This window comes from Epinephelus lanceolatus, chromosome 6 (assembly GCF_041903045.1).
Source record: "Epinephelus lanceolatus isolate andai-2023 chromosome 6, ASM4190304v1, whole genome shotgun sequence".
In the NCBI taxonomy this organism is placed as follows: domain Eukaryota; kingdom Metazoa; phylum Chordata; class Actinopteri; order Perciformes; family Serranidae; genus Epinephelus; species Epinephelus lanceolatus.
In genome coordinates, this window is record NC_135739.1 from 32,999,128 (window position 1) to 33,024,088 (window position 24,961).

General features: G+C 40.5%; 1 protein-coding gene across 2 annotated transcripts; it reads right to left on the reverse strand.

Annotated features, from left to right (window-relative positions):
- Nucleotides 1-1,260: 1,260 nt before the first annotated feature.
- LOC117254225 (desmoglein-2.1-like) lies at nucleotides 1,261-23,477 on the reverse strand. 2 transcript variants are annotated; one of them, XM_033622347.2, is made up of 14 exons: nucleotides 23,331-23,477; nucleotides 19,129-19,257; nucleotides 16,349-16,507; nucleotides 15,990-16,131; nucleotides 14,451-14,611; nucleotides 12,594-12,728; nucleotides 12,226-12,411; nucleotides 8,932-9,434; nucleotides 8,673-8,815; nucleotides 7,924-8,145; nucleotides 7,283-7,507; nucleotides 5,785-5,915; nucleotides 5,285-5,596; nucleotides 1,261-5,096 (listed from the first exon to the last, which is right to left on the reverse strand). In XM_033622347.2, exons 1-14 carry the CDS (start codon nucleotides 23,370-23,372, stop codon nucleotides 4,005-4,007), a joined length of 3,582 nt encoding a protein of 1,193 aa, XP_033478238.2. In that variant the 5' UTR covers nucleotides 23,373-23,477; the 3' UTR covers nucleotides 1,261-4,004. The 2 variants fall into 2 exon arrangements, with proteins under 2 accessions (XP_033478238.2, XP_078025112.1); XM_078168986.1 differs by lacking the exons at nucleotides 15,990-16,131; nucleotides 16,349-16,507; nucleotides 19,129-19,257; nucleotides 23,331-23,477 and adding an exon at nucleotides 15,541-15,641.
- Between the last annotated feature and the right edge of the window lie 1,484 nt (nucleotides 23,478-24,961).

Consider the following 24,961-nt stretch of genomic DNA (forward strand, 5'->3'; position numbering starts at 1 on the left):
GGGTGTGTGCATTTGTGAAACAGATCGTGTGCATTAGTGAGTCCGAAATACAACTGTGAACCAGAACATGTGCATTCGTGAAAAACCCTGCGTGAGTTCATTCATTATGAGACTGATCTGGCTCCATACCTCTGGAATGTTGCAATCGCAACAACTAATGCAAATTCAATTAATGCCTATAAATTCTGCAAGACTCTGCAATTTTTTCCAATCCGCGCAACTTTTCCACAAATTTCACCACTCATTGTAGTTTCACTGATGTTCTGCATGAAAGCATGAGCAGTGGTGCACTGGACGGTACAAGCAGGTTTACCCACCTCTTATAATCACTGTTTACAGTATACCTGGCTCTCAGCCAAAAACCCATGGGAACATACAGGAGAGAATATCCACTTCCTCCTTGGTAACCTACTCATCTACCTACACCCACCTTATCAACTACCACTACATCACTGAGGTGAAACACGTACAAAAGTCATTGATTGATAAACCCTTTTTTACCGCAAAACACATGTGGAGAATAGCTGAAAGGTGTAAACAATAGACAAATCACCATGACGGAGGCTGTTGTAGTATTTGAAGTTCTGAAAGAATCAAGGTGACTTAGATTAAATATGCAATGTTAGAGAAAACAGTAGAATAGTATAAATCACAAAGTGACAAAGGTGAGTTGTGTAACAAACTGTGTGTGTGTGTGTGTGTGATAAATGAAATAGTTTAGGAATAAGAAGTGTGGAATAAAACAGTAAAACTTACCTGTTCCCACAATTTCATCACAAAAATATAAAACTAAATAAAAAGTTTAAAAACATTACAACATTAGGTTGCAACAATCTCCAGTTGTTCTGAAATGTGGGAGTTTTAAATGCAGAGGCAAGTTAGCCTCACGTCAGCAGAGACCACCATTGATCTTAGGGGACAAACCTGCTCTTCAGTAAGCAGTCTACAGACCAGAGAGATATTTTTGCACAGGGCCATTTCATGGTGTGACAGTTGGCAGTGGGGGCAGTATAAGTTGGCTGGGATAGTATGCAAATCTTTCTGAAATGAACTGCTCTCTGTGAAGCCATATTCTGCCCTGTGCATGCTCTGTCCTGATCTTCTTCATTCCTTCAGGGTGTGTTCATACAGTCAAGCACTGTAATTATTTGAAACTCTACCAAGCCAATGACTGCTAAAAAAAGAAATGTTTTCCATATACTACAGTAATATAATAAAATATCTTGCAGAGACAAACATAAAAAGCTCGTTGACCTGAAGTGTTCTGTGAAAGAATTTATTAAAAAGGGCAAGCATGAGATAAATTCTTCCCATTAGACATCCCTAAAAGACATATTATGTCAAAATGTATTCCAACACATGAGCACCTGTCTGCATCATAATAAATGAACCACTTTTTCTTAACCTCACACAACACAGATAATTAATACATTACACACACAACTGAAATTTCATGTTCTGAAGGGCTGAATTGCTTTTGATGATGATGATGATGATGATGATGACGATTTGTCTTTTGTTTGTCTTGCACACAAAAATGTGCCCAACCCCCATGGGTTTACAAGACACCAATACAATGACGTGGCAGTGATCAATCCAAAGTACATGTTTTTTTGTTTTTTTTTTGCTGCTCAGTCCAATAGTCTTTTAGAGTTTCAGTTCGTGTGAACATAGCATGATTTGCCATTTTATGGCATTGACAACAACAACAACAACAAGCAAAACAAGACAAAGGTCATGGCATCCTGACTGTATTAGTAAAAAACCTTTTTGTCCAACATTAAAACACCTACTGTAGCTCATTTAAGAACAACAATCAAATTGCATAAACATAGAAACTGTGTAAAAGTATATCAATCATGTCAAGATCAAGCTGGGTCCCAAGAAACCAAAGTGCAAGCGAACAGAAGTAATTTTTTTGGATAGTTCTTGTTAATAACACCCCCACTTTTTCATCATATTGCTTAAAGTGTTTCTACTTTAACAGAATTATTGCTAACAGTAAGCTTGGCTAGCATCACTCTTTCAAAACTCACCTGTACAGTCCTCATAAACAGGAGCAGTTTCAACAAGTTAATCTCACCCATGTAATCACTGCATTAAAATCAAGACTGTGCTGAATCAAATATTCTAAATATTCTGGTTGTGCTTTGTAATCTGGCCGCTGGTTTGTTTTCTTTGTGTTAGTTAAGGTTTTGTTGTCCTGTAGTATGTGTACTACAGTATGTTTTTCTGTATTTTATACTGTAGCCACATGATGAGGTGGGTGTTTTCTCCCTCACCATTAGATGCATGTTTAAATTCACACATCTCAAAAATCTGAACAGCTGGTCAGGTTACTTGTGCAAAGCTGTGGCTTCATCAGTGATGAGAAGCTTTTACAATTTTTGCAATTTACAATTACAATTAATTACAATTTCTTTTTTTCTTAAGTATATTTGGTATAAGTTTGAAAATGACCAAAATAAACTACTGCTACAGCCTGTTACACTGATCACTAATAAGGAGTATTAATGAAACAAGGTGTAACAAACATTCCAATTATCTGCTGTACAGTCAGTGACACATTTGAACCATTCCTAATTTTAATGCCAGTTATATAAAACATGGCCTCTCAATGAGTAACAGACTGTTATATCACAACAGAGACACTTTATTTGAAATAATATGCAAAGCTTACCCCTTCATAACCCACAGTATGGTCTGAGCAACATTCACTAACTCATTTGTCCCATGCTTTTTGCATTATTAGGAAAAAATAATAGAACTGATCATGTTGACAGGAAAATTTAACATTGATCACAAGCTGCTATTAAAGTAAGTTACATTTGTATTTGGTATTCACAAAGTAATTCAGTAGAAAATACTGTGCATGCTGCAAGGAAAAACAAGCCCTGATAGAAGGCAAGACTAAATGTGCTTTCAGACAGCCAACAGCTGCAGCTGCCGCCTCAGTTGTCCGAAACATGCAAATCCTAACTTGCTTTATGTATCATGTAAGATTGTTAACCATTTAATCTACTTTAAGCTACAGCCTGCTCTTTTTAGCTACGTGATAAGATCAAAGTAGATGGGTATCAGCCCGTGTTGCATCAGCAGTAGGATCGGTAGCCAGGTGGCAGAGTTGGTATACAGTTGCTGCCAATTCAAAATACAGATTAATATAATTGGGCAGCTAGCTGCTCTGTAAGGCTTTTCATAGACACAGTTGTGTCTTGAGCTAAATGCTAGCATCAGCTTGCTAACATGATCACAGTGATGATACTGACATGCTGGTATGTTTAGCTTGATCACCATCTGTTTACCATATTGGACAAATTTATATTTTTGACCTGATAATAGCGCTAATAAAAGTTACTGGTCCATTAAATTGTTTGCTGTTTCTATAAGATGTTACAATATTTAACAGGGTAAGTGAAAACTTTCACCTCATAGTGGCGCTACTCAGGAGGATCACCAAATCCATTCATCCTCTGAGTTCCAAAAATGTCTATATAGATTTCATGACCCTGATCCAATGGTTGTTGAGACGAATCAGTCTGGACCAAATTAGTGGACCAACAGACTGATGCTGCCATGCTGCTGGCAGACAAAAGGACACAAAATGAGTAATCAAAGCAAACAACACACAAAAGAAAAAACACAACACAACAGTGGAAAGAAAAATACCTTCGGTAAAGTTTTGGCAATTATGTGTTTGGATCCAAAGTCTATATTGTAAAAAATATTCTTCCCAGAAAACTGTGGATATAAATGTATTTTTTAAATCAAAAAGTTAGGTTTTACAGTGCAATAACTTGCTGTTTGGGTGCATATGTTGGTGTAACTGAGAAGCTGTGGTAAATGAACACACAGATACATGTAGCTTCACTTCTAGTGACACTGCTACAGCACACCCTCCACCAATAAACTGACATCAACGCACAAATTACCTGAAAATACTTGAGAGGTTGCTTTGCCAGAAGTTTGAATTGCATTTAAAAAAAAAGTCTTTTACGACATCATCATTCAGTGAATTCCTCCTGCTGCACCACCACCTTGCGGTAGGTGGGGGTTGTGCTCACTGTGGTGGAAGGGGAACCCATCAAGCTGCTGTGGGCACCAATGGATGTGCTGCGGTAGAGGGTGCTTCGAGAGCCAGAGATGTCACTCATTTGGGACAGACTTCCTGCCTCCTGGACCAGCTGCCCTCCGCTGCTTGTTGGACTGCCGACCACCAGGACTGTCTGAGATCCTGAAAGCCCTCTTGGCTGCAGAGTGCCCCCCTGCACAAGGCTCCCTTTCAGGCCTTTCACTGACCCTGAAGGGACCTTGTCCCCTACCACCATCATGGTCTGGGCTCCAGTGATGTTGCCAGTGGGGATCAGGTTGGCCCCGCTCCCCTCCACCAGCACCATGTGGGGGCCTTGGGCATGTCCGTTGGACATCATTGTCTGTCCCTGAACAACCATGCCTTGGGCAGGTCCAGCCTGGGTGCCATTAACCAGTACCATGCCCTGCAGGTTGGTGGCTGGTGCTTCAGCCAGCAGCACGGTGTTCTGAAACTGTGGCTGGACTATGTATTGCATTGGCTGCAGTACGGGGGTGGTGGTGTAGTAGATAGGCTGCTGCTGCTGTAGTAGGAGCATCTGACCTCGATTTGCCATCCCTTCTTTCACTGTAGTCATCCCTTCCCTCAAAGTGGCAAAGCTTTCGTTCACCATTTGAGTATGCGCAGATGTCTCTTTAACCAGAGTTTGCCCTGTTTGGGTGATGCTGGGCTGCAGCTTGGGTGGAGGGGACAGCTGTGGAATGGGCGGCTTTGGAGTGGGCAGCTGCTGGGCAGCCATCAAACTTGATACTGAGGTCTGGGTATTAATGGAGGCACTGGGCAGAGGAGTGGACTCTTGTTTGACTTCAGTCGGGATCTTCTTGCCTCCGCACAACTCAGCCAGGGTCTTGAACTTCGTCCCAAGGTCATCGAGGAACTGCAGGTCATTGTCAGACTCCAGGAGGCTGCAGCTGCCCACTGAGCCAGCAGGAGAGCCCTGGCCCTCATAGTCATAAACCAAATAGTTGTCCTTTGCTCCAAGATTCTCGTTTCCACTGTTCACCTTCTGTTGAAAATGGAAAGGGAAATCATTACCAAGGTTTCTATGTTTGTTCAGCTGAGCTTTTTCAGCTACACCTCTTTTGTCTAGATTGTTCTATTTTCCCAACATTTGAAAACTACCAAAAATAATTACTCTCAGAAGGACAAAACCATCAACATATAAAGAGTAGAAATATTTAAATGATTCCTCACCTGAGTGTAGTACTGTTCCAGGAAGTAGCCTGGAAGAGCCATGCCATCATAAAATTCTGTTTCTCTGCTCTCAAACTCAGAGTAGAAGCCACTGCCACTCGGCTGGTTCATCATCCCAAATGTTTCTTCTCTATGTTCAGTTGTAAAATCTCCTTGATAGCCGGCCCCGTTCATCCCATCCATAGAAGTGATGGATTTCCGGAAATCCAAACCTCCCATAGTTTGCATTGCTGAAGTATTGTTTGCCATGCCCATAGTTATGTTGCCCATATTTCCGTCCATTTGCGTTGGCATGCTCAGTAGTGGCACCTCCTACAATGAGCCAGTGATCCAAAGGTTAGAACATAGTCAACAGTTATTCTGCTGCCCACAGTCAAAAATCACTAAATGCAGCTTTCAAGCAGACATAATCTCAGTAGCAAGTGACCAGTATATGTGCCAATATTCCTATCCTTAACAATGAATGTTGTTTGCTTAAAAGATAAATGTGTTGATCTTACCGTGTTCTCCCCCTGGCCCTCAGTGTGGTAGTTAATGAGGTGTGATTTGGTGTCAAAAGGCAACTCAGCAAAGCCCCCTGGCAGCCCTGCAGCCCCCCCACATTGGCAGAAGAGCAGCAACAGAAGAAGAACTGTAAAAACAACAACAAAGTTTTAGTTATCTCTGGGGTCCTCTAAAAATGAAGGTGCAGTTTCAGTTTATCTGGCACAAAAAAACTGGTTGCTTGTTCCTTTATAAAAGGCAACCGTGTAGTTCATTACTGTGAACACTGGGTGTATCTTTAACCATTCTGGAGTGAGTTGCATGTTGTAATTTGTCTGTCATTTTTTGATTTCTCACTGTCTGACAGTCTGACCACCTGTGTGTGTGTTGTTAGATTTTGCTACTGCCCTCTGCTGGGTGAACCTACAATTACATCTAAAGGTAAAGGGATCCCAGAATTAATCTCAGGTAGGGCTGTTAGAGACTTTGATCAGATTAATGTTCTCATTGCAACTACTGGTTCCTCAGGGTTGTTGGAGCATTTAAACTGAACTGAAAACTTTCTTATTTTGCCTCCCACTGTGAGTGATGAGTCCCGACATAAACACACTGTTGTGTGTCACATTTGTGGTCCTTTTAATACACAATCGAAATAAAGAGTTTTTGAGTGTAACAATAAAAGTGTTTGTTGTTTCCTGTATTTGATGCTTGTCGATTCAATCATATTTAATGTAATGGAAAATCAGAAATTATTCATATTTGAAGCCAAGTTTTTATTGTCTCAAAATCTCTTGTCTGTGGGACAGTGCACTTTTCATGCTTGGAGGAAGTGCCTTTATGACATACTTAAGTATTTGTCTTGTGGTGATTGTAAAGAACAATACTATATAAATTATAAGGCTATATTGTGTACATGGCTTGTGCAACTCTGCAGGCATTATTACGGTATGGAGATCTCATTGGTTTTTATCAGCTGACATACATGTGGATACTCATACATCAGTGATAAGCTGATATCTGCCAGTTGGGTTTGATGTTGAGTCCTGTATTAAGACCATCTCTCTGGCATCCTAGGCTTTGTGTTGATGTTCTGCCAGTTCAAAGTCAGACCTTATTTAATCACAGCTGCTACTTCATATTACTTTAGATATTTCCCTGCATATCTAAAATATCACAGACATGACCACTTGATGCACCTTTTTTTACTCGGCACTGCTAAATATTTAAGGGATAGTATGTAATACTCTTCAACTGATTAACAGTTATTTAACAAACATCCTATGTGTTTAGTGTGTTAAAAATACCAGTCCTTATTTTGCTATTATCTCACCTAAAAACAAATGCATATTCTTTGCAACCTAGTTTTTGTCTTGCTTTTAAATCATTTGCTCTGGCCTTATCTCAGACCTAAATTGGACTTAAACTAAATTCAAGCTTTCTTGGGATTGTCTTTAACACAGTCAAGTTGTTCAGTGTTTGATCACATGACCCTTAATAAGAATGAGCATCACTTACGCAGTAACAGCAGCAGGCCCAGGAAAAGCAGACCTATGCCTGCAGGTCCTAACTTTGCTCCTTTGCTGGCTTCCCTACACACCACCCCATCTTCACATTCACAAACGTGGACTGCGACTTTCTGTGGTTCTGGACAGGCCTCTCCCTGCTGATCCTTCACCACAAATTGCACCTCATAGACACCAGGCCATAGGGTCTCCTGGGCTCTCAGGATAGCTGCAGTTTCTGCCAAAACCAGGGGAGAAATGTGAAAGTGTAGGAAGCCAATATGCTTTACTTTAAAGTTTGCAGTATTCTGGATCAAAGACTTAAGTTTAAAATTGTCTTTTCCAAATTACAATTTAAAAAGAAGGGTTCAGACATTCTGATACTTCACTGGTCTAAGATGCTAACAAGGTGTACTAGTCAAAACAATCATAACCTGTTATTTGCAACGCTTGAAGCAACTCGTGCAGAATTTGATTTTTTTTTTTCATTTTGGCGTCCCCTTGTTGAAAAAAAGGAAAAATTATGTGGCAAAAAACCCCAATTCATATCAATACATGACCAGTTCTAATTTTATATCTATTTTTATGTTTTTATATCTACTTACATCTATTTACTTTACCCAACTTTTTAACAGTCATCGGTATTATGCTCACCATTTAAATGCTCCACCTGCCATTTGCCCTGAGTGCCTTCTGGGATGATGACAAAGTCAAAAGGTGGCCCGTTGGGGAATAAATCATCATCTCTGGCATTCACCAAAACAGCATCATGTGGGATACACACAGTCTCGACGTTACTGGTCAGGGTGGGGCAGTGGTCATTAAAATCTTCTACCTGGATGGCTATTGTGCCGGTGGATGTTTTACCAGGCATGTCTGTGTTGAAAAGAAACAAATAAAAACAGATCATTCCTTTGTTTCGATTTCTTTTTTTCAAAGACAGGTTAAAAGACCCTTGATAGTGAAGAACAGGTGTATACAACTGTTTGCCCTGCTCTTGTGGCTGTGGATGTCAATGGTTCCCAGAGGATAAATCCTAATCCTACTTATTTCTCTTGGATTCAAACGTCAGCATTGTGCAAATTTCATGATCTAATGGGAGAATGTCATGGAAATTTTCATCTGTGCTTCTAAAAGGATAATATTTATAGATTTTAATGACACTGATATTTCCTCTAGAGCCATCCTTAGATCAGATTTTACATTTTGCAAGACTGCAGCAAAAATGTCTTTTTGTTACATCCATCACTTTTACAGTGTTGTACATATGGGGTAAACACTGTAAACTGTAAGTCACTAGTAGAGTTAGGACTTTTAAGCTTGATGTTTCACACCCTCCCCCAGCTACTTTTCACTAGGATTCTAGTAATACATATAAAACATCTGAAGCAAGAACAGGGTACCTTCTGAAATGCAAAGTACTTTAGCAAAATATGTCCCATTGACCAGGTATGGAGATTCTCTATCAGGCCTTTTTTTCAGTTTGATGTCAGCTGTCTCTGGGTCGATGGTGAGCAAGTTGGCAGGATCTGAGCCCTTGGCATACCTACAGCAGGAACAGGCTGTATCAGTTATTATCATTGAGTGTAGAAAATTAAACTAACATTGTAGTCTTAACTGCAGAGGGTGCTTTTATGTGTGTGTTTTTGCGTAGGCACTGACCTGACATTGTCAGCTTGTTTTCCAGTGTCTTGATCTATTGCTGGGTAGGTGGCAATAACCTTGTTGATGTCAATGGGCTGGCCTCCCTCTGATATGGGAATAGCTTTGACCTCTGGGTCAAAAGCTGGGCCCTCGGGCTGGTTTATCACATTGATCTTGATTGGATAGGTTTTAAGTGTGGTTCCAATTTGCCCCGTTGATCCTCCAGACCCAGCTCCAGCACCAGTGGCAGTTACTCCCCCAGACCCTCCAGTTCCCCCTGACCCTCCAGTTCCCCCTGACCCTCCAGTTCCCCCTGACCCTCCAGTTCCCCCTGTTCCCGCAGCTCCACCTGTCCCTGCAGTTCCCCCTGTCCCTGCAGCTCCCCCAGTTGCCCCTGTTGCTTCTTCTCCACTTAAACTTATATCAACTTCCGCATTTCCCCCAGTTCCATCATATAGTGGAGCCTTGTTCCTCACAGCTATTCCTAGGTCAAGGTCCTTCACATCCTCATAATTCACGGCCTGTAAAATAGAACACAAATGCACAATACAATAAACACAAATGAACATTTGTAAATAAAGACTCACTAAACTGAATAAATGAGGACTGAACTGTAGATGCTGTGTTTTGTGTAAAACCATAATGTTCAATTAATGTTCCATGGGCCAGACATTTTTATCTGTTCTAAATGAGAGTAAGTAAGTGAGTTAATGAGATAAAAACTTGACTGGAGGTTAGAGGTAAAGTTTGTATTAAGGCTGAACTGCTCAAACATGTTTCAGACAAGTTTTGTCATGGTTCAATAAAAAAGAAGTGCTAAATATGAAAACTTTACTCATTAGATAAACAAGTAAATTGCCCCTTTGAGAACAGCCACATCTCCAAGCATTGGCACCCCTTCAGAGAATCGCTATTCTGAAGAGGCAATTTCTTGAAACAGCTACCTCACCTGGAATAAAGAGGTTGCTGTGCCTATCCCCATGGGACCATGTCAGTCTAGGCCTGAAGGCATGACAGGATGCCACTACCTTGTGGGCCCACAACTTACGAAGACAGATGAAAGGGTCAGTTGCTTTCCCAAACACAGATGACACACGATACCACCTATGGAACCAAAGTTCTGGTTAAGGCCTGGACTTTCTCTTTTATTGTTGCCCTTGGTTGAAGGGTTGTGAGGTTTCTCACCAGTCCTCTTCTGAATGTTGCTATGTCTGCATTATCACAGGGTCATCTTCATGCGATTGAGAGTTTCTCAGAGGAAGGTCTTGACTGTTATCCTTTGCATATACTCCAAAGATGATGCCACCAAGGGACTCCATAATTCTGCTGGGGGACTTAAAGGTCAGAGATAGAATCTGCCGTGGTTCCATCAGACCTGCAGACCTTGTGTGTCTTTTTAGCGAGTTGGCTTAAGTGGTGGGACTGCTACACGGTCCTGGTAAACCCAAACAGGTATTGAGGGAGGCCGTCAAGCTGAACAAGAAGTCCTCTCAGGCTTGGTTGGCCCGATGATCTCCGGAAACAGCAGATGAGTATCAGGAAGAGAAGGACTGCAGTTGAGGCAAAAACTTGTCCGGAGGAAGCCATGGAAAGGATGTTTGGTTGGCCTCAAAGAGGTTCTGGCAAGCTGTTAATGCCTAGTTCTTGGTAAACGACTTGTAAACTCATCAATGTGTCACAGTTTTTGGAACTCCTGGCAAAAGATCTGAGGCAAATCAATGATGTCTGAGTGTTCGCAGATTGACAATTGAGTGCTATGTTCAAAGACACGAGCAGAAAGGCCCTCAGATATCTAGAATGATTAATATCTAGACCTGTCTGGAACTTTTTTAGCGAGATACAGCCAGGTACAGGGCAAGACACGGGTTGAGGACAGAAACAAGTGGTGCTGTGGTGCTCTCCTAGGTGTGTATGTTTGTGTTTGAAAGGGAGGCAGACTGTGACTGAGGCAGTAAGAGAAGGTGGAACGTGGACTATTGCACCCAGTGTTTCTGTAAGTTAGCCTAATAACTTATCCATAGCGCTGCTTTATCACTTTTTGATTTTAATATTTTGTAGTATGCAAACCCCAAATTCCTCCAGGTGAAAGATAATGTGAGGAAAGCATAGGAGGGTGGCAGGGCTTCATACAGGCTTTTATCAGCAGGGAGAAGAGCTGCTTTTGTCCACATTCTTGGTAGGAAGACAAATGCATTTTCAGGCATCATCACAATTCTGTTTTAAGTTTTTAAGGACACAATCTTGAGGTGCATTCAAGGGGTGGAGAATGCCCAAGTTTCAGTTTTCAAGGGTTTTATTGTCACTTTCACAACAATTACAGAAGAGCAGTTGCTGGCAATGGAATTCTTGTCCCTGAGCCTGTTGCTGCAGGATGCTGTGGTACTGTGTGCCAGGTAGCAGCAGGCAGAGCAGTTTGTGGCTGGGGGGCTGAGGGTCTCTGATAACCCTGTTGATCTTTTTCCTGCAGCGCTGGGTGTAGAGTTCCTCTGTAGATTGCAGCTGCATTCTGGTGATTGGCTGGGCAGTTTTCACCATCCTCTGTGAAGCCTCATGGTTAAGGGCAACTGCCATACCAGGCGGGGGTGCAGCAGGTTAGGATATTCTTAAGGATGTACTTAAATTACAGAGTATCCTGGAGTCCACGTTGAGCCTCCGCAGCCTGTGGAGGAAGAAGACCCATTGTCTTGCTATCCTTGTGCTGTTGTCTGTGTGATGAGTCCAGGTCAGGTCCTCACTTATGTTAACCTTGAGGAGCATACATTATGAGAACAGCCACTCTTGCTCAGGGCTGAGTTGTGTAACCACTTTTTCTATTGTGGCAAGTTTTCCGTCCATCTTCTAACTGCTTCATCCTCCAACAGTGAGTGGAAACAGGACTGCCATTGTGAGCAGCCCTGGATCGGAGGCAGAAAATATTTCTATGGAATGTTTGTTCTCACACACCGCTGGGTGATGACAGTCAGTTCATGTTGATTTTTGTATAACAATTTACTTTAAATAAATTGCAAATTGATGGGGCTTCCTCCTCTTACCTCCCGTACAGGCCAAAATGACACCTCAGATGACAGCCTTGGGTTAACACTGACTCTGTGACTTACCATGTGAGAACGTTTTATGTTTTACAGGGACAAAAGGGATAAAAGCAAATCCCACTGTATACCTTTGTTTCAGAGGCACTACTTTTTCATGATGGGCAAGTTGCTAATGTTCAGTCACTGTGTATGGGAGCATGACCATTGCACCACATTTTTCCTACAAAAGACCAACACATAAAATTACAGAAACACAACTGTCTTGCTCATTCAGCAGTACCTTGTCGAGCATTAGAATGCCCTCGTTGGTTTTGGGGTCTGTTTCAATGCTGAAGTACCCGGCCTCATTGCCTGTCACAATATCATACACAACTTCCCAGTTGTCTGTGCCCTTCAGGTCCAGGTCATTTGATTTGATCCTCATCACCTCGATGCCATCTGTGTTCTCCACAATGCTGCCCTCATACTGCAAGTAAAACACACTATGAGATGAAAGTAACAGAGTTCATTTCTGCAGTATTTGTTTTAATTACACATTTGCTGATCAGCATTTCTTTGACTTCAATGTGTGATCATGGGAACTCTTTCTTTTTGCACCAATTTACAGTAGAACTTCTTGATATAGAAGAGGATAAAAAAGAAACCTACCTTCTCTTTTTCCAGAGTAGGAGGGTTGTCATTCACATCTATGACATTAATAGTAACAGTGGTGATTCCACTCAGTCCCCCTGGTTCACCGTTTAAATCTTGACCTTTCACCGTTAGAGTGTACTGATCCACTTTCTGAAATTAGAAAACAGGGACTGTATCACAATCTATCACACATTGCTGTGACATGGTACTAATGCCAAAGGTATGAATTCTACAAGGTGAACTTTGAATTATACTAATAAGAGTTTGCTACTTGGTTTTTAGAGTAGCAATGCTCCTGTTTGCTTCAGTTTCTACAAATTAGGATTCACAGCCAATGGACTTGTCAATGTCAAGGCGTTGTATGGTATAGGACAGTACCTTTAAGTACTATTTTGGCCACAAATAACTTAAGTTCTCTGCTCTGCAGCTCAATATTATGTTTCAGGCAAAGACACGTACATGTATGTCAAATGATTTAAGACCAATCAAAGCAGCAATATGTGTTTTAGAGGAGAAGTCTCTGCACATGAAGGTGTTGCCCTGTTGAAGAAACTTTTGTTAACTGTTCTAGTCATTTGAGAATTTATCTGAATCCCCTGAATCAAATGTAAATGAATGAAGTGCAAGAACAAGTGAATCTCAGCTAAAGCAAATGACATAGTAATGGAAATAAGCTAATTGCCTTGCATGTAGCATGTATGAATTAGACACAAACAATTGATAAGAAATCCTACAGGTCCCTGCAAACATCATTACTTTAATTAATGTTACCTTAAAGCTGCATTAATTGAACTTTTTAGTCACTCTGGGGCAGTGTACCAAGCTGTACACGCAACTTTGACATAATACAATACAACATATAAGATAATATAGCACTTTTCAAGAACAAGTAACAATGTGCTCTACAGAGACATAGAAACAAGAGAAATAACCAGGTAAAAATAGATAAAAGTAGAACTTATGGAATATTAATGACAAGCGAGGTAAAAAGAATAAAAACATGTAAATTAAAATGGAAGAATAATCAATTCAAGAGATAGCAATTCTGAAAAAGTGCTTTTTAAAGAGAGATTTGAAAGAAGGAACAGAGCTAGCCTGCCTGAACGCCTCCAGAACGCCATTTCAAAGTTGTGGGGTCTAGACTCCAAAGGCTCCATCTCCTCTGCTTTTAGCCTTGATGGAGTATCTACCAACAGACCTCTGCTGGAGGATCTCAGGCTGCATTCAGGCTCATAAATCAGTGAGTGTGTTTCCATTACAGTTTTGCACAAAATAACTGCGATATTTCAAAAGTTTCGACAAAGTACAATTGCGACTTACAGGTGTTTCCATTAAAAGGTGTTTTGAGAATGAACCATAATTCTTGTAAAATCTCGTCCCGTGAGACTCCACTTTGTTTGCGGAAGTAAGATGGACATTCCAAATCTCTTGCGAGCTGGAACAATCATCTCGGTTGCCACTGCTGCTGTTGCAGTAGTCTACAACCGAAGACAAAAAGAGTGAGTGGTATTCCAAAGGCAAAGTCCTTATGTGTGGCAGCGACCACGGATAAAGGATTTCTGGGAGAGGATCGTGAACGAGGAATTCACGACTTGAATGTCCGGTGACGTATATTTGCGAAAAAAGTGTTTCCATTACACTTTTGCGATATACTTCTATATCGACACGTCTGAAAAACCATCTCATGAGAGCGTAAATCTTTTTTCGAAATGTAGGTGTTTCCATTACCAGTTTTTTATTGCGATATTTAGGTTTTACGCATTTCTAGGGTTAATGGAATAGCACTTATTGATATATGGGGCCAACCATGTAGTGCAGAATTTTAATTATCTGGAATTGGCACAGGCCATGTGGATGCAATTCATACTGTACCTCCCTGTCCAGGGCAGAATTTTTGACATAGATGGTCCCATCCTTGGACATGTAGAACATGTCATCAGGTGGGTTCTGATTTACGATGCTGTAGGCGATCTTGGAGTTCTTATTCCCTGGTTCATCAGCATCAGTTGCAGTTATTTTCATAACTGAAGTGTCTGTAAGAACAGCATTACATGAAAACTTAATGATGTCTTGTGTTGTTCTGTTGTAAACAAAAAAAGTTATGTTTAGTGTTTCGTTATGTTAAGTTAGGCTAGTCTCCAGTGTTTCTCAGCAAAACACATCACATATTGTATCCTTGAGCCCTGACAAATGTGATAAGCACATTTCTTTTGTAATAAAATATTTGCAAAGCTGATTTTATGACTATGTTTAACTTTAAAGGAAAAAGGGGCTTAAATGGCTTGTACTTGAAGGACCACCACCAAATCTAATACCGTTAATGTTAGGGAGAAACCTTCTGAAATACCTTTGAGAAACTGGTCTCAACAGCCTCTGCCAGTTTAGGAAAAATAAAGAGAAAAAACAGTAAGCCACACTTTATTGTGACCTTAAAGGATAACTTTGTTAAGTTAAGAGAGTTTGGAAATGTGCAAAAACAAACCACTCTTTACAACATAAGCATTTTTCCTCAGTGGGCACAGGGTCACAGCACTCACAGGTACACTACCAGTTTCCCAGCCTCATGTCCTGCAGGTCACCCTCAGCTGCCTGTTGTCTCTCTCTCTTCTCATCCGTTGTTGTATACTCAAATAAATACGGGCTGCAGTCAAATTCAAAGGCCTCATCCACATTATTGAAATTATGTAAATAATCATCCATGACATTAAATATCTTTTAGATAACACAAAACTACATTTTCTGTGAACTACTGTGATTACTAATCTCTCTCCAGATCTCATGCAAGTTTCCACTGTTATCTTTCTGCAACAAGAGGCATCTTGTGACATCTCGTGATGTTACAGAAGGAGACTTCTACTTAACAAGGCAATAAGAAACAATTCAGCCACCTATAAAAACAATCTAAGTTTGTCTGTGGCAAAAGTAACCACTTAATTTGTGTGACTGATTGCCTAGTATTCACCTGATCGACTGGTGGTTAAAGAAACACAGCAATGTGCCAACAAAGGCAGAGAAGACTGCAAGCTATACATCAGTGTAAACCATCCATCCATCCATTCATCCATCCATCCATTATTGATAACCGCTTTCACTGATCCCACCTGACACTGGCTGGGTACACTCTGCCTGAACAGACATTGATGTAAAGAGTACAAGATTTAAAATAAAAAAAATCAGCTCTGCAAAGGTTTTAGGAGGAATTAAACACATTCCAGATGTCTGTAGGATCTCAAGGATACATACAGTGTTTTTGGTGATTAAAACTGTATGTCAACTCAACAGATGTAACAAAAAGGAAATACAGGCAGAAACTGTTTGTTAATGATTTAATTAAGCTTATAAAGATTACTTTGCCATCACATAACAGGTCAGACATTTGTGAGAATTGTACACAAAAGCAGAAGCACAAACCTTTAGCACTGAGCTCATTCACCTCCCCCGGCTTGATGACTCCAAATACAGGAGCGTTATCATTCTGATCTATAACCTTAAATCGTACGGGAACGTCGTCCTCTGCTCGGATGCCATTCCTGTACTTAGCAACACCTGACAGCTAAAACAGAAAACTCACATGTTGTTGTCTATATTATTTGTCTTAGCAGGTGAACTTACAAACGTAATAGCCTGTGATAATAATGTGAAGCAAATGGCTGGAAATATTAGTAGGAAATATTTAGTATGAAAAGCATCAATCACTGAATCTCAAGAAGGGAAAAATTTGCATCAAAGTCAAAAAGTACAGTAGAATAAAAGAGTCTGTCATCACTCACATTGTACATATCGATGAGCTCTCTGTCAAGCACCTTGGTAACACGAACGTATCCAGTTTTAGGGTCGACTACAAACACATGGAAGGGATATTGGCTTGCACCGATGCCTTCTAGAGAGTAGTCAATATTCCCTTTGCCATCATCATAATCTGAATGAATCTGAAACACAATACATAGAGCTGTTTCAGCTAAACACATTCACATACATTTCAGTGCACAAGAAGCAACAACTAAAAACATCAAACAAAGTTTGAAAATTAGATACTGAGAAAAATAAGTGGTGACTCTAAACCATCACTTATTGCTGAACGCTAGCCTTCTCAGTATTTTACCGTCTCCAACTTTCTGGATACTTGAGCTCCCCTTTGGAGAACTTTGTGTTACAAATACTGTACATGCTTATCTGTGGTAAAATGGTGCCATCTTTGTTGAGAATGCTGAAAATGTTCCAGTTCCACCCCTGTAATGACTGATAGGTTTCTTTATTTCTTATTACAGATTAAGTAATCAATTTGTTGTTTTTGTTTTTCATTTTTGTGGACATGAAACTTAAAATATGTATGTGCAGGACTTTCTTCTCAGGGTAAGCAGTGTGTGCTGACCATTTGCTAAAATTAAAATGACATCAGTAGACACATTTAGATTTAAGAGACTTAGGTCAATGCATGCTCATGTTCTGTTTTTTTTTTTTTTTTTTTTTTCCTGAGGCCAAACTTTTGACACAATGATAAAGTGGTTCATAGTAATTAGACTCACAAGTCAGTCTTTAGACGCTTTGCTTAACTAAAGACTGATGACTTTCTCCCTGATTTTGTGTTTAGATGGGCGGATACAATTTCAGAGTTTAAAAAAACTCCCTACATTGCAGAACCAATAGTAAATCTGCAGGGTGGTCCTTCAGTGGCTCACTGAAGTCTTGTGCTTGTAAACATAGTCCCACTAGAAACACGTGTAGCGGTACAAAATGGTTCAGCCGTGCTCGCAGAAAACGCCGTCAAATGTTTGTCGCGTTTGCGGCGACACATTCTCGCCAACTAAAAGAAACAAACATAATCTTTTACAAGGCCATGACTCATCCGTCCGGCCGGACTATAGAGGCAATCGCCTTGTAAACAACACGGCGATTCTCTCTATAGTCCGGGTAGAAAACCAGCAGAGCTTTTAGCTATATATATATATATATATATATATATATATATATATATATATATATATATATATATATATATATATATATACATGTAGCCTATGTACCACATTTTTCACATCACTGTACCACCATTTAGACTAATCCGATGTTTGTAAAGTCTATAAACACAATGATTGAACAAACATTAGTATTTCTGTGTGCACGTTTAGCTGGGCTAACCGTTAGCTGTTAGCCCTGTTAGCCCTGTTAGCCGTTAGCGGTGTCTGTCATAGGTAATAACTCATTAAACGGTCCGTGAAAAAAATATCTTTTCCAGCGGATATCTTAGTTACAACATGATTGAGCTAGCAAAGCAGTTTTGTGTTGCTATGTGTGGTATTTATTCAGTTTTGGGAAATCACGATGTCTAGAAAGCAACAGTTGACAGGGACAGCTAACACTAGCAGCAAAGCTAACGGACGTCATCTGTTAAAAGCCTCCCGTTGTCGGATACGACATGAAACTACTCCAGTTAGCTCAATCATGTTGTAACTAAGACATCCGCTGGAAAAAATATTTTCTTAACGGATGAGCACACGTTTGATAAAACGGAGTTTAATCTCTCGGCATCCATTTTCAAGCTCTCTGTGTGTTTGTTTCCTTGCGGGCGAGAAAAGGGGGAGCGCACATTTCCGAGAAGGCGTGTCCTTTTCAAAAATGCAAGAGGCGTTTTGTTGCCGGCCGTTTTCGCTGGTGTGTTAAACACACCTTAGAAAGGAGTGTCCCCAGACTATCAGAAGGCGGAGATCTCTGATTGTCTGGTGGCGAGACTATATAGTAATTAGGTGATTGGGATCAGAGGTGGGATGTAATAAATCATTTAGAGATTAGGGATAAAACTAATAAAGGTAAACTTAATTACTAACTCAAACAAACACACTATACAATATTTTTCTGAATTAAAATAAATGTTCAATGCAACAATTTAGGCCTGAATATAATGCTGCATCCAGTTTCTAAATCCAAAACGGTCCCCATCTCTAAGAGATAATTTCACCAATTCCAAACCTTCAATTCTTAATCAATAATTATTGCTATTATGTTCCTCCTTGAAATGTTTTAAATTGGATCGTCAACATTTAACTTTTGTTATTCATAAACGTGTTCAGACAGATGACCTACACAGTCAAACAAGACAGAAGTTTACAACAAAGCTGTAGCTCTGAAGATCAACATTCAGAGGAAGGATTATTACTCTTACATCAAGACTAACTTTTAACAATGGGTTGTGTGCTGGGCTTATCACGAGGTTTCAGTGACTACAAAGGTCAAAAGTTTGTCTTAACACAGAGCAAATATCATACAGAATGGTAGGCACTTAGTCAGCGAACAGGGAAGAGAATAATATGTTAGAAAAAACTAGGTATTAGGTTGTACAGGTTCTTCTACACATGACTTTTTCTTTACAGCAGCAGTTATCGTTACATTTGGGCACTTGAAGGTACTACCTGGCTTCTTCAGTCAGGTGTCCTGGAAGGTAACATACAAACTTTTTGTTTCAAGGTATCAGTAAAGGTCCCTTTTTACATATTCAGAGCCAAAGTTATTCAGTAGCATAACAGAGAGTTGAAATTAAAGACCAATGACTCACCCAGGCAACGGAGCGCTCTTTAGTGTAGTCTACATTTTCTGTCAGATTTTTTGTTGGGGGAAGCCATACTCTTTTTCTTCTTATCAGCTTGTCTCCAGAGTTGGCCTTCACCACAGCAATAGTTTGCAGCTGTAACACAATATGTAATTAGTTTACAATAAAGCCATGGTCTATACATGTTAAGTCAGCCACATATCACTTAAGGTTGGAGTGTCAGATATCCCTGCATGGAATACAATTGTACCAAAACGGAGGTACAAAATATGGGTATTGGGAGCAAATAATCACTGTCTTTACATATTCATTTGTGCTGTCACTATTACTGAGAGCAGGATGGTGGCACATCGGCTAATCTCAACAAGAAGGTCTGTCGTAGTGTCTTTGTGGAGTTAAAAAAGTCAGTATGTGATATGAGTTACATCGTCCCAACCCGCACACCACGTGGCTCCTTTAAGTGGGCTAGCCTCATTTGAAACCCTTACCATGAGACCCTTGAGCAGTCCTCTTTCCTGGGGAGTCCCCAGGCCATCTCCCTAAGGTATCTATGTGGGTGCCAGAGCCCCTAGAAAGAAACAGGGTCTTAAAGGCATCAATCTCAGCACCAATCAAGCCCAGCACCATGATTGACATCCAGATGGACCTTGGACTGGTTTCTGAGTTGGTCATCCTGGTTAATGTTCTGTTGATTTTGGGTCTGAGGTCCTTGCCGATGTGTTGAGTATCTTGACCGATGTCAAGTCTGTTCCTGAGTCAGTTCCTAAGTCGGTTGTGGAAGCCAATGTCTTGTCTGTTCCTGGTCTCAAGTAGGTGGCCCGGCCAACACCTGCTCCTCCCTTCTAATCAACATGGACGACACCAGTTCCTGGTTTCCAGTCCGGTCTGGTCTACACGTTTCTGGTCCCCAGTTGGTGGCCTGGGTGACACCTTCTCCTGGTGACCGTATGGTGACACCTGTTCCTCTTTCCCCGTCGGCAGTCCAGTTGACACCCATTTCTGCTTCCCACTCGGCGGTCTGGCTTACACCTGTTCCTCATCCCCAGTTGCCAGTCTGGCTGGCACACGTTCCTCCTGAGCTGCAGTGGTCACCCAGGTCCTGGACTGCATCATTTCTTAAGTGTGGCCTTATGTCAGCAACATCCTGTTTCCTTGGCTCCACCATCTAACCTGAGAGTCTTCCAGCTGCTGGCCTACAGTCCTGCAGCTCTGTTGCCAGCCTCCAGTCCTCCTTCCTGTTGCCAGCCTCCTGCTCAGCCCTTCATGGGTCTGACCTGTAGCCGAGTCATCAGTTGCTGGCTGCTTGAATTAATTTTGTAATGAGGTGACACATTTTGTCCACTGATGTTGAATTACAGATATCACATCCAATTTCTTTTTGACGGGAGTTATTCCTGTTATAGAGCTACTTATTAAAGACCCTTATTATGTCTATTTTCAATGAAACATAGAAGATTTGCAGTTGTGTCATCCCAATCAACTCACATAGGTGTTTCAAGTTATTCTGACTGATTAAGTCTCTATCCACTTTGAAGTTGGGGGAACTATGTGGCATGAAACTTCATATCCTCAAAAGAATGAAACAAAATTTTCCCAGTCTAACAAGAGAAAAAAAACAAAACAAAAGAAAAAAACACACACACAGCAAGATGTCACTCAAGCACAGTCTGTACATGCCCAGACAATCCTGAGCAGAGGTCTGACATTTTGCATCCCATCTCACCTCCTGCTGCTCATGTAAAGTTCAGTCTTGCTGAAATTTGACCTGACAGTTTGAGAGAGAGGGTGGGGCTGAACTGTTGTTCAGAGTGTACTGACTGTGGCCTTTTAGTGTCTTTTGCTGCTTGATGAAAGAATACTAGTGTATCCACATGATGGTCGGTAAAGGGTGCCAGAAGAGTTGCAAGCGTGACCAGCTAAAGCCAGTTTGGCTGGTCAAGGATAGCAATCTACGTATTAAAAATGATGATACTACTGTTAAAAAACACTGAGCTGTCTTTTTCATTAGCTGCCATTGCTACCATACCATCTTATTCAGTTTGTAATTTTCATTAGCAACCAATTATACAAAGAATCAAAACTTTATGAAGAAGAGGTAATTCTCAAAAATCGTAAAATATCCAACTTTTATGACTTATTCAAACACTTTTTAGAACTGGATGCTCGCATTGTAGGCCCGAAGTCAAACCATGCAGATGGAAAATAGAATTTACATGGTTCTTCTATCAGTAAATGCATCGCGATCTAACTGGCTTCCCATTGTTCAGCCAACAGTGCAGCCTGCTGGAGAGTGTGACATACAGTAGAATGAGCCTTTCTTACTTTCTTTTGGTTTACGAGGTTAACCTCATGTGAGCAAACTGAGCTGGCTATACAGCCTATTTAGTTGTATGACATATTATGGTGATTACTTTTACATAAAATCAATTTGTTGCCAGCTGCGACAGCAGGGCTGGTGTTTTCACCTCGTAAGTCATGGCAAAATGTTGTCCTGGAGACACCTATTGTAGCGGGAACTACAATAAAAATGGTTTTGAATATTTTGGTGTTCATACAGAAAGATTTATACAGGACAGATTTGTCACTGTGATTGTGTCACAAACATACAAGATGCAGTCACGGAACTTTACACGTGCATAGTTGAGATCACAGTGAAGAGCACGCTCCAAGATGGGCGTGGTCCAAGCAAGGGGGCTGGAAGAAGGGGGCAGAGGTGAGCCAGCTATAATTTGACTGGCTGATCACTGTAATTTTTTTCTTACTATTTTATTTTACTTTGTTGTGGTGTTGCTGACCTCAATCAAGAACAATTTCAGACTGAACAGTTGAGGGCTTGTTTACACCTTTGGCCCACATTCCTTTTAAATTGCGGATCACAGTATCGTGGCTGGTGTGATCCCTCTGCAAGCTAGTCTTGAGCCAACATTATTGCCAGTCCTCTGCCAAGTTGAGGATATCATAATTGTCAGATACTGAGGTTAACATGTTATTACAACTAAGCATTAGTGTTTTTTCTTCTCCTCTGGAAAGTTTGTATTTAGACCTGTTTAATAAAAAACACAGCATGATTTAAGACACTGTGATTAAAAGCATCCACCTGGGAGGTTATGTTGCTGCTTGTGTTCAGTGGGGAGACTGACACACCCTACCACTGTTAGGAGATTTAACTAATCCTCAACTGTACAGTAAATGCATGGGCATGTCAAGGTAACAGATGAACTATGATGAAAGAAGCCTGACTCACCAGCACCTTCTACCATCACATGTATGAAAAACTGCTGAGCACACAGAACATATTTGTCTTTATTGTTCATCTGAAAAATGTCATTGCAGTCCTTCCCTCACTTGAATAATTAGTCAGTAGTTGTTTTGAGTGTACTTGCACGCTACTCGCACCAACAAGCCCTCAACTGTTCAGTCTGAAATAGGTCTTGATTTAAGTCAGCAACACCACAACAAACTAAATAAAAAACTAATAAAAATAATTACTGTGGTCAGTCTGGCTTAGTTTAGAAACTGTAATGCCGAGGGCAACTTAACTCTTGTTGTGGCTGAACTGACTTTCTGATTAAAATGGTTGGCCAAATAATTGAGCTTGAACGAAAACAATTTAAAGTTTTTAAGACATCACAAGAGATCAAGAGGTGTCTTCAAATTATGAATGCATTTTTATGATCCATAAAGAAAATCTCATCCCTAAACACATAATTACTGATATGACAAGATCATGATTTCATAGAAAAGTAGAGGGAAGCTATAATTCATATCAAAGTGTACAGTATAAAAATATGAAATGATCATGCATCTTCAGTATTTCTGTTTGCTGAAAATAAGATTCACAGCAGGGTTGTAGGCCTTGAATTTTTCGAGACTGATGATCACCTTAAACTCTAGCCTATATGTAGACAAGCTCACATGAGACATAGGATAGTTGTTGAAACGAGAAGTGATGACTTGTCTCTGTCTAACAGGTCATACCATTTCTGTGTTGCCAAGGCAGCCAGCAAATGTTGGCTTGAATAAAACAACTAGCTTGAGTGAAAGAGTACACAAATTAAAACTCAGGGTTTCATCAACACAGTATTATTTGAACAGGTTTTTAATCTGGTGGCATTGATGGTTAACAAGACACTTTCCAAAACACACTGCAGTCTGTAACAGTAGAAACACACAACATTTAAGAATCAGAAAACTCCTTCTGTACTCACCGCAAACAGTAAGATACACAGGGGCAAAGAAACCCGAATCATGACTGCAAAGAAGTCCCAGGATCAAGCGAATCGATAGAGTCCCAGCAGCTTCGTCAAGAGTTTTGGATAGACTGAGCTGATGGAGACGAGGAGGAGGCTTATGAAAGGGAGTTTCCACGCCCCCCACACACACCCTTAGGACAGGAACACAGCAGTGTGTGCAGAGATGTCCTACTGCTACACTCAAATATGTTAACCATGTAGCCTGTTGAGAAATGGTGTACTTACAAAAGTATGGAAGAAAAGAGAAACATATTGTATCGACCAGTTTGTACCAGAAAAAATGCCTACATGCCTATGAATACACACCCACATATCTATCTATCTATCTATCTATCTATCTATCTATCTATCTATCTGTTAGTGAGCACTTTTCCTTTGTCACTTAGACAACCCATCCACCTGTAAGGTGTGACCACATGTTGATATAACAGCATAATTACTATAACAGGGCTGTGCCTTGTGATGGTCACAATAAAAGGCCTCTCTAAAATCTATCACAATGCCACAGAGGTCGCAATGTTTGAGAGAGTGTTACATTGGCATCCACATCTTCACCTGCAAGATCATCTGAAACCAGCCACCCGGACAGTTGATGCAACAGTTGATTTGCACAGCAACTTCTGCACAAACTAGCAGAAACTGTCTTGATGTATCTGTGACCAAAAAGACAAACAAACAAACAACAAAAAAGCATTTTTGTTGTGCTAGTGATGGAAAATGTTAAGTCTTTTTTTTATTTGATTTATTTATTTTTAAAAAATGGGACAATATGTATTAATAAACAATTACTTGTAAATACATGAGATTATAGTTGATGTTAAACACAGAGAAGGCAACAATGCCAACAATAAGAAAATAATCGAAGTAAAACAGAGTGAGACAAGCAAAACAACATACACAGAGACATAGTTTTCATGATAAAACTGCAGATTTTAGAGGTGCCTGTTAGTGTGATGCTGTTTAATGAGCATCTTGATATGTTACACCTGTCAGGTGGATGGATTATCTTGGAAGGATTTTAACAGATATGGAACCAAAATTTGAGAGGAATAAGTTGTTTGTGTGCATAAAAGAAGTCATAAATCTTTACTTTAAACATGTAAAAATTGGGAACAATTATATAGTGTATGTGATTGTATGTCTATGTGATCATCATGTTCCAGTGAGATCTGCATGTCACATTGCACATGTTTCACACCTAAAAGTAGTCAAAAAGTAGTCACTATTAATGAGTTACACCTGTGTTTCTGTGTCCAGATGTCCACCAGAGACAGTTGCTGTGTCTCAAATCGCTTACTTCTGTACTTACACTTAAATATTTTGAGTGCATAAGTGCGTTCACACCATAGACTGTGTAAAAAATAAGGTTCACACTGAGAAGTATGGAAAAATGCAGTGCACTATGAGTACCTGGATGGTGCACTCAAAATGGTCAAGAAGTTGAGTGTGAAACTATGGACACGTCTCGCCCTCAATGGTCGCCATCTTGGCTACGTAGCGGAAGGGGAGGGACCACTTTTCAAACTGGAAGTGGCGGCAGAGGAATGTGTGATCGTGAACGTTGCTGCATTGTACAAATGTAAGTT